Source organism: Neomonachus schauinslandi, chromosome 4, assembly GCF_002201575.2.
Source record: "Neomonachus schauinslandi chromosome 4, ASM220157v2, whole genome shotgun sequence".
NCBI classification, from domain to species: Eukaryota; Metazoa; Chordata; class Mammalia; order Carnivora; family Phocidae; genus Neomonachus; species Neomonachus schauinslandi.
Genome location: NC_058406.1, coordinates 75,862,560 through 75,873,478, shown reverse-complemented (window position 1 = coordinate 75,873,478; position 10,919 = coordinate 75,862,560). Strand labels below are relative to the sequence as shown.

At 36.9% G+C, this 10,919-nt stretch overlaps 1 protein-coding gene across 1 annotated transcript in view; it reads right to left on the bottom strand.

The window, feature by feature from the left end:
- Positions 1–10,685, bottom strand: part of BRDT (bromodomain testis associated) — a 67,771-nt gene extending 57,086 nt beyond the window's left edge. Inside the window, exons 1-3 of the mRNA XM_044914066.1 lie at positions 10,497–10,685; positions 9,438–9,575; positions 7,925–8,039 (exon numbers count right to left, since the gene is read on the bottom strand). Of these exons, the coding sequence (XP_044770001.1) occupies positions 7,925–8,039; positions 9,438–9,575; positions 10,497–10,685 (442 nt within the window). The remainder of the gene's footprint in view (positions 1–7,924; positions 8,040–9,437; positions 9,576–10,496) is intronic.
- Between the last annotated feature and the right edge of the window lie 234 nt (positions 10,686–10,919).

The window sequence follows — 10,919 nt, the reverse complement described above, 5'->3', positions numbered from 1 at the left end:
AAAAAAAAAAAAAAAAAAAAGAATGTTTGGGTCAACCAGGAAATCAAAGAAAAACAATTCATGGAAATCAATGAGAACGAAAACACATCGGTCCAAAACCTATGGGATACGCAAAGGCGGTCCTAAGGGGGAAATACATAGCCATCCAAGCCTCACTCAAAAAAACAGAAAAATCCCGAATTCACCAAATAACTCTACACCTTAAAGAACTAGAGAAAAAGCAACCAACGACGCCTAAGCCATGCACTAGAAGACAAATAATTAAAATTAGAACAGAAATCAATGAATTAGAAACCAGAAACACATTAGATCAGATCAATGAAACTAGAAGTTGGTTCTCTGAAAGAATTAATAAGATCGATAAACCACTGGCCAGACTTATCCAAAAGAAAAGAGAAAGGACCCAAATTAAAAAAATTATGAATGAAAGGGGAGAGATCACGACTAACACCAAGGAAATAGAAACAATTATTAGAAATTATTATCAACAACTATATGCCAATAAACTGAGCAGTCTGGATGAAATGGAGGCCTTCTTGAAAACCTATAAGCTGCCAAGACTGAAACAGGAAGAAATTGACAACCTGAATAGGCCAATAACCAGGAACGAGATTGAAGCAGTGATAAAAACCTCCCAAAAAACAAGAGTCCAGGGCCTGATGGATTCCCTGGGGAATTCTACCAAACATTCAAAGAAGAAATAATACCTATTCTCCTGAAGCTGTTTCAAAAAATAGAAACAGAAGGAAAACTTCCAGACTCATTCTATGAGGCCAGTATTACCTTAATCCCCAAACCAGGCAAAGACCCCATCAAAAAGGAGAATTTCAGACCTGATGAATTTGGATATCCCTGATGAATTTGGATTCCAAAACCCTCAACAAAATCCTAGCTAATAGGATCCAACAATACATTAAAAGGATCATCCACCACGACCAAGTGGGATTTATCCCCAGGATGCAAGGGTGGTTCAACATTCGCAAATCAATGTGATAGAACACATTAATAAGAGGAGGGAGAAGAACCATATGGTCCTCTCAATTGATGCAGAAAAAGCATTTGACAAAATACAACATCCTTTCCTGATTAAAACTCTCCAGAGTATAGGGATAGAGGGAACATTCCTCAAGTTCATAAAATCCATCTATGAAAAACCCACAGCGAGTATCATCCTCAATGGGGAAAAGCTGAGAGCCTTTCCCTTAAGATCAGGAACACGTCAAGGATACCCACTCTCGCCACTATTGTTCAACATAGTACTAGAAGTCCTAGCAACAGCAATCAGACAACAAAAAGAAATAAAAGGTATTCAAATTGGCAAAGAAGAAGTCAAACTCTCTCTTTTCACAGACGACATGATACTTTATGTGGAAAACCCAAAAGACTCCACCCCCAAATTACTAGAACTCATACAGCAATTCAGTAATGTGGCAGGATACAAAATCAATGCACAGAAATCAGTTGCTTTCTTATACACTAACAACGCAACTGTAGAAAGAGAAATTAGAGAAACGATTGCATTTACAATAGCACCAAAAACCATAAGATACCTCAGAATAAACCTAACCAAAGAGGTAAAGGATCTATACTCTAGGAACTACGAAGCACTCATGAAAGAAATTGAAGAAGACACAAAAAGATGGAAAAATATTCTATGCTCATGGATCGGAAGAATAAACATTGTTAAAATGTCTATGCTACCCAGAGCAATCTATACCTTCAATGCCATCCCGATCAAAATTCCAATGACATTTTTCAAAGTGCTGGAACAAACAATCCTAAAATTTGTATGGAATCAGAAAAGACCCCCAATTGCCAAGGAAATGTTGAAAAAGAAAAGCAAAGCTGGTGGCATCACGTTGCCCAATTGCAAGCTATATTACAAAGCTGTGATCACCAAGACAGCATGGTACTGGCACAAAAACAGACACATAGACCAATGGAACAGAATAGAGAACCCAGGTATGGACCCTCAACTCTATGGTCAAATAATCTTTGACAAAGCAGGAAAAAACATGCAATGGAAAAAAGACAGTCTCTTCAATAAATGGTGCTGGGAAAATTGGACAGCCACATGCAGAAGAATGAAACTCGACCATTCTCTAACACCATTCACAAAGATAAACTCAAAGTGGATGAAAGACCTCAATGTGAGACAGGAATCCATCAAAATCCTAGAGGAGAACAAGGCAGTAACCTCTTTGACAAAGGATATATCTCCAAAAGCTAGTGAAACAAAAGCAAAAATGAACTTTTGGGACTTCATCAAGATAAAAAGCTTCTGCACAGCAAAGGAAACAGTCAACAAACCAAAGAGGCAACCCACAGAATGGGAGAAGATTTTTGCAAATGACACTACAGATAAAGGGCTGGTATCCAAGATCTATAAAGAACTTCTCAAACTCAACACCCAAAAAACAAATAATCAAGTCAAAAAGTGGGCAGAAGATACGAAAAGACACTTCTCTGAAGAAGATATGCAAGTGGTTAACAGACACATGAAAAAATGCTCATCATGTTTAGCCATTACGGAAATCCAAATTAAAACCACATGGAGATACCACCTTACACCAGTTAGAATGGCAAAAATGGACAGGGAAAAAACAAGAAATGTTGGAGAGGTTGTGGAGAAAGGGGAACCCTCTTACACTATTGGTGGGAATGCAAGTTGGTACAGCCACTTTGAAAACCATGTGGAGGGCGCCTGGGTGGCTCAGTTGGTTAAGCAACTGCCTTCAGCTCAGGTCATGATCCTGGAGTCCCGGGATCGAGTCCCGCATCGGGCTCCCTGCTCGGCAGGGAGTCTGCTCCTCCCTCTCATGCTCTCTGTCTCTCATTCTCTCTGTCTCAAATAAATAAATAAAATCTTTAAAAAAAAAAAATGAAAACCATGTGGAGGTGCCTCAAAAATTTAAAAATAGAGCTACGGGGCCATATGCACCCCAATGTTCATAGCAGCAATGTCCCCAATAGCCAAACTGTGGAAAGAGCCGAGATGCCCTTCAACAGATGAATGGATAAAGAAGATGTGGTCCATATATACAATGGAATATTACTCAGCCATCAGAAAAGATGAATACCCAACTTTTACATTAACATGGATGGGACTGGAGGAGATTATGCTAAGTGAAATAAGTCAAGCAGAGAAAGTCAATTATCATATGGTTTCACTTATTTGTGGAACATGGAGGACATTAGGAGAAGGAAGGGAAAAATGGGGAGAGGGAATTGGAGAGAGAGATGAACCATGAGAGACAATGGACTCTGAGAAACAAACTGGGTTTTAGAGGGCACGGGGGAGGGGGGATTGGTTAGCCCAGTGATGGGTATTAAGGAGGGCACGTACTGCATGGAGCACTGGGTGTTATACGAAAACAATGGATCGTGGATCACCACATCAAAAATCAATGATGTATTGTATGGCGACTAACATAATAAAATTAAAAAAAAAAAAAGTTTTTGTTTCATTCATTGATACGTCCCAAGAACTAGAACTGTATTGTAGCACCTAAAAGTTACTCAAGTATTTCATCAATCAATAAATCAACATCAATTCTAAAAAATAAAATAAAAAACATATAAATCAACACCAATTCAATTTAATGTACTAAATTGAAATTTTTTCTTTGCCATTATTTGGACTAGCTATTGTCATATGACAGTTTCCCTACCACGGTGCATAAAAATGACATGACTCTGGCAGTAGAATGTTCCTAGAAAAAGTTATTTGGAAACCTAGATCTTTACTCCAAAGCCAAATCCTACCAATCCCTCAAGGCCAGACTCAAGTTCTATCACCAGTAACGCTTTACCCAGCTTTACCAGTGCGAATCAACTTCTTACTCTCTTGAACCATAGCATGTACTATGTGTAATTTCATCTGACATTTATTATAATGCATTGTCTTATTGTTTTTTAAAGTTTTATTTATTTATTTTTTAAAGATCCATTCATTTTAGAGGGAGAGACAGAGCAAGAAAGCGAGGGTCAAGGAGGGGCTGAGTAGAGAGGGAAACCTGAAGCAGACTCCCCACTGAGCGCAAAGCTGACACGGGGCTTGATCCCAGGACTTTGAGATCATGACCTGAGCCCAAATTAAGAGTCAGCCACTCAACTGAATGAGCCACCTTAGCAGCCCCTGAAGTTTTATTTCTAACTAAAATATAAATTGAACTTGAGAGTTAGGGTGGTTATACATCTTTGTAACCCCATAATACGTACATTATAAGTGACAAACATCCAATTACATATTGACAGAGAAACAAAGTCAAAGAATTTTTGTCTGAGGGAAACTACTTATGCTCTTAGCAGTAATTTGAGCATCTGAAACAAGCAGCTAAAACTTACACATTAAGAATGTATTAAAGTGTTTTTTCTAAGGGAAGCATTCTAAAAAAAGCATTTTTACCTTGTTAGAGATAATATTTTAAGTTGGCAATAATTATCACTTTGCTGGGCACCTGGGTGGCTCAGTTGGTTGAGCGACTGCCTTCGGCTCAGGTCATGATCCTGGAGTCCCGGGATCGAGTCCCACATCGGGCTCCCTGCTCAGCAGAGAGTCTGCTTCTCCCCCTGACCCTCCCCCCTCTCATGCTCTCTCTCTATCTCATTCTCTCTCTCAAATAAATAAAATCTTTAAAAAAAAATAATTATCATTTTGCTTTAGCAATTTAAATAGCATACTGATCTATATATTATCTACCTTATAAGGGCTTATTTTATTTATTTAAATTTTTATTTTATTATGTTATGTTAATCACCATACATTACATCATTGGTTTTCGATGTAGTGTTCCATGATTCATTGTTTGCATATAACACCCAGTGCTCCATTCAGTACATGCCCTCTTTAATAGCCATCACCAGGCTAACTCATCCCCCCACCCCCCTCCCCTCTAAAACTCTGTTTATTTCTCAGAGTCCACAGTCTCTCATGGTTTGTCTCCCCCTCCGATTCCCCCCCTTCATTTTTCCCTTCCTGCTATCTTCTTCCTTTTTTTTAACATATAATGTATTATTTGTTTCAGAGGTACAGGTCTGTGATTCAAGTCTTGCACAATTCACAGAGCTCACCATAGCACATACCCTCCCCAATGTCTATCACCCAGCCACCCCAACTCCCACCCCCACCACTAATGCAACCCTCAGTTTGTTTCCTGAGATTAAGAATTCCTCATATCAGAGAGATCATATGATACATGTCTTTCTCTGATTGACTTATTTCGCTCAGCATAATACCCTCCAGTTCCATCCACGTCGTTGCAAATGGCAAGATTTCATTCCTTTTGATGGCTGCATAATATTCCTGTGTGTGTGTGTGTGTGTGTGTGTGTATACAACACATCTTTTTTTTTTTTTTTTAAGATTTTATTTATTTATTTGACAGAGAGAGACACAGCGAGAGAGGGAACACAAGCAGGGGGAGTGGGAGAGGGAGAAGCAGGCTCCCCGCAGAGCAGGGAGCCCGATGCGGGACTCGATCCCAGGACCCTGGGATCATGACCCGAGCCGAAGGCAGTCGCTTAACCAACTGAGCCACCCAGGTGCCCTACACCACATCTTCTTTATCCATTCATCTGTCGATGGACATCTGGGCTCTTTCCATAGTTTGGCTATTGTGGACACTGCTGCTATAAACACTGGGGTGCATATACCCCTTTGGATCACTACATTTGTATCTTTGGGGTAAATACCCAGTAGTGCAATTGCTGGGTTGTAGGGTAGCTCTATTTTCAACTTTCTGAGGAACCTCCATACTGTTTCCAGAGTGGCTGCACCAGCTTGCATTCCCACCAACAGTGTAGGAGGGTTCCCCTTTCTCTGCATCCCTGCCAACATCTGTCATTTCCTGACTTGTTAATTTTAGCCATTCTGACTGGTGTGAGGTGGTATCTCACTGAGGTTTTGATTTGTATTTCCCTGATGCCAAGCAATGTTAAGCACTTTTTCATGTGTCTGTTGGTCATTTGGATATCTTCTTTGGAAAAATGTCTGTTCATGTATTCTGCCCATTTCTTGATTGGATCATTTGTTCTTTGGGTGTTGAGCTTGATAAGTTCTTTATAGATTTTGGATACTAGCCCTTTATCTGATATATCATTTGTAAATATCTTCTCCCATTCTGTCGGTTGTCTTTTGGTTTTGTTTTTATCTTTATGAAGTCCCAATAGTTCATTTTTGCCCTTGCTCCCCTTGCCTTTGGCAATGTTTCTAGGAAGAAGTTGCTGCGCCTGAGGTCGAAGAAGTTGCTGCCTGTGTTCTCCTTTAGAATTTTGATGGACTCCTTCTCACATTTAGGCCTTTCAACCATTTTGAGTCTACTTTTGTGTGTGGTGTAAGGAAATGGTCCAGTTTCATTCTTCTTCATGCAGCTGTCCAATTTTCCCAACACCATTTGTTGAAAAGACTGTCTTTTTTCCATTGGGCATTCCTTCCTGTTTTGTCGAAGATTAGTTGACCATAGAGTTGAGGGTCCATTTCGGGGCTCTCTATTCTGTTCCATTGATCTATGTGTCTGTTTTTGTGCCAGTACCATACTGTCTTGATGATGACAGCTTTGTAATACAGCTTCAAGTCCAGAATTGTGATGCCACCAGCTTTGCTTTTCTATTTCAACATTCCTCTGGCTATTCGGGGTCTTTTCTGATTCCATACAAATTTTAGGATTATTTGTTCCATTTCTTTGAAAAAAGTTGATGGTATTTTGATAGGGATTGCATTAAATATGTAGCAATCTACACATTTAATGTAAGGGCTTATTTTAATCCTCTTTCAGAACCCTAGGCCTTATATTGTCAGGCTTAAGATCAACCTTTTCCAAAGGTGAGAATAAAATAAGAACTTTAATAAAAAAGTGTGTGTGTACCTCACAGGATTGAGTAAAGCTTTAAGTCATGACCCATCTTAAAGATCTACCAACAAGGAAAAATAGTACAATAAAAATCACCTTTGTAGTAGTGTAAGTCTCCTATATCCCAGCCACTTAACTGTATGCTTTATAAACATTTCAACCACGAAAGTGAAATATTTTCCTGACATTATACATGAGGAAACTAACATGGAATGATTAAGCTTATCTAAAATGTACAACATCAGTGATCCAAAAATAAACCAACATTTCATCTATGACAACCTTGGTTAACCTCTACAATAAATCCATCTGAATACTTAAGATAGTTTTTTAACTTCATATTTAAATATTCTAATTATTAGCTGTAAAATGTTTCCCTCGAAAGTTTTTTGTTTTTTTTTTTTTTTAAATTAAGAAAGAGTTAGAAAAAAGGAGAATCTTCAGACCCAACAGTAACATTTCATTCTTAGCTATGGGATCTTTTGGTACAAGGAACATTGCCAATTTTGGCCATCTTATTATTATAGCACAGATACAAGATCCACTAAAAACACTAATAACTTTACTGGATGCCTACTATGTGAATGGCACTATACTATAGGAAATCTAAGGTTCCAAGGCTATAATCAATACAATTCTCCCTAATCTTGCACGATAGCCATCTTTGCTTTCAAAATTTGCCTTACTGTTGAAATGGACATTTTATACCAATACAATAGGATTTAGAAGGACTTAAAAAAAAAAAAAGATTCATTTATTTTGAGAGAGAAAGAGAGTGCACGTGTATGTGGGGCAGAGGAAGAGGGAGAGACATTCCCAAGCAGACTCCATGCAGAGCCTGGTGCAGGGCTCGATCCCACAAGCCTGAGATCACGACCTGACCCAAAACCAAGTCAGACACTTAACTGACTGTGCCACACAGGCGCCCGGATATAGAAGTACTCTGAATGTCTATCTCCTTTGAGGGATTTATTATTTAGTTCTAGTCATTATATTTATACACACACGTACACACATTCATATATAATTCACAAAATAGAGAAAGTAAGAAAATATAAACCTTTTCTGTCTTACCTTTCTTTATTCTTTCTTTACCACCCACAATTTGTTCTTCTTGCGGCATGTGAGATAATCTCTGCCTAAACAACTTCTCTAGAGCTTGTGCCATAAGAACAATGTCATCTCCAGGCTAGAAAATATATAAACATAAGGTTATGCAATATGGTCACTGTACCAAATTTCAACAATTCAGGCTACCTTAGAGAAGGCAGTGACACAGTACTCTTAGATATTATTAAACAGTATTTATTGCTTCTAAATTAAGTATAGAAAATGGTGTATCAGCTCATATTTTAAATTCTAACATTCTACCCTTTTAACTTCTAAAAATAACCCAGGTAGCCCTTCTGAGTACGAAAGGGTTACAATCCAACCAATCCTACTAATACAAAAAGGTTTTAGAAATTAAAATTTCTACCTCACTAATAAGTTAAAACATGTTCATGGCTGTGGGAAGGACATGATTTGACTTGATGTGATGTAGTTTTCAATTAACTAAGTGATATAATGACACTGCAGAGCTAACTCAGTTTTTAAACCTTTTTTTTTTTCTTCCAGTTTTTAAATCTTAACTATCTGCGTAGAAGTCTTTGGCTTGCTTTATTCACTACTGATAAAAAACTAAGTAGATTACAAAGCAAAAGGCTAAAGCAGAGAACACTTACTTTGAAGTTAGGTATGTTAGGAAAATTACTGAACTTCATTTTAAAATGTTAAATGTTAAAGTACACTTGGAATTGTTAAATTAAAATGAAGTTGCCAATGGTACTTTCAGAATGCCATTAGTTCTCATTTAAAAATAAATCATATTGGCTAAGAGTCTTAAATTTAAGATGGCACTGATAGTTTGAGAACCAAAATTTCTATTACATATCAGCATCACCAGTGATTCTGAATAAATGGGATATAAGTTTTAAAATTTTTAGATATAGAACAGCTTAAAAAGAATGCAATACTCTGGGAAACAGGAATACTATATGGAGAAAAAATTAATATACACAAATCCAGCTTTATAGGATGAAAGCAAAAGTAAAGATTAAGGTCAAATGTCCACATATATTATCAGACAAGCCAGTGCATTAATGAAAATACAAATACTACTACTGGAATATAACAGAGAATGTGTCTCATCTTTAAGTTAACTGGTCATGAAGTTTAGATGTATATAATTTGTCTGAATTCATGCCATGAACATTTAACCAAGATCAGTATATAATAAAGTTTAACATTTATAATTAAAATGGCAGAAGTATGGCAGAGAACATTAATACTTACAGAAACCAACTATCATTGGTAATTCACTTTTTAAAACATAAGAAACCATTACCGCTATTCAGGTAAAATTATGGCAAATAGATTAAATAAATAGATACATAAAAATTATGAAATCCAGTAAAAAATAAACATTATCCTTGAAAATATGTAAAATCCCCCCAAATCAAGACTTGAAATCTGAAATCAGCACACTTTTTATACACATCTTCTATAAGAGCAAAGAATTATCAAGTATAACATAAAACTTACATACCTTGTTGTATAAATAACAATTTGAGAACATTATGTTGAAGTCTGCTATACATTCTGAAGCCTTCACATAATACTTATGTTCTAAGCGCTTCTTAATTGTATTTAAATCCATTGGGGTCTTTATAATGGTGTAATAATCCTACAGTTTTTAAGAAGAAATTTTAAACATTAGTAGTAAGAACAAATTCACTGCAACTATTGGTACACAAAGAAATTTAAGAAGCTATATACTTTAACTAGATTACCTTTAAAAAGCCATAATTTGGAAACTGAAACTTTTGTACTGAGAAACAAAGCTGACTGCCATGGCATTTTTTTCAGAGAAAAAATAACAAAGAATAACAAAAACAAGAATGTAAGGGTAGAACTATCCTGGAAAATAAAAAGTGAAGGGCATGAAGAAGAAACACCTAAAATTTATGGAGTCTGACAGATACAGAGTATAATCCCAGCATCATGGTTTGCTAACTATGCAACAAATTACTTAACCATTATGTTGTCAGATGGCTGAAAATACCTAAGAGAAGACCTAAAGTTGAATTCTGTATATGATGCATCTACGGCTACCAAGAAGTGTCAAGATCAACTTCATGAAGAAGGTGACATTCATGACAACCTTGCACCAAAAGGTCAAGTGAAGGGCGCCTGGGTGGCTCAGTTGGTTGGGCATCTGACTCTTGGTTTTGGTTCAGGTCATAATCTTGGGTTCATGGGATGGAACCCCACATCAGACTCCAGGCTCAGGACAGAGCCTGCTGGAGATTCTCTCCCTCTGCCCCTTCCCCTGCTCTCACACACACACACATTCTCTCTCTCTAAAGTAAATAAATCTTTAAAAAAAAAAAGTCAGGTAACACATTCTATAACAAAAAAAATGTACTATAATGTACCAAACTGTTAAAATAAGAATTTCAATGCTCAGAAAAATGAACTTTGTTGTTTAGGAAAAATACTCATTGGAAAACTCTTCAGTGGTACAGAATAAATTAGAGGTCTTTATTAAATTAAGTATATTTCATAATATTAAAGGCTAGTCTATTTCTTTGAGAGATATACTTACTGGCAACTTTAGTTTCACAGCATCCACAGGCTGCTGAAAAGGCCAGGAAAAACTATGCTTCCATAAAGCGTTCAGGACAACTTTTTGTAGATACTGCAGTTGATTTGTCAATCGCCCATTCTTCTTAGTATTTATATATTCTGGTGGTGGAGGGTTAACAATAGCTGTTTGTCGACTTGACAGAGACATTGTCAACGGGGTCAAATCCTGATATTATAATGTTGCCTATAAGTACATGTCCTTAAAATACAAAAATAAAACTGAGTTATCTTCAAAGCACATTTAAAATGGTTTCTATAGGAACTAAAAAGTGTAATATTATATTTTACATCACATCATGATTAAGACAACAAAAAAGCCAAATGATTAATACATCTGTAAACAAATACGAACCTCTTTCTGTATAAGTACTAAGAGTTGTTT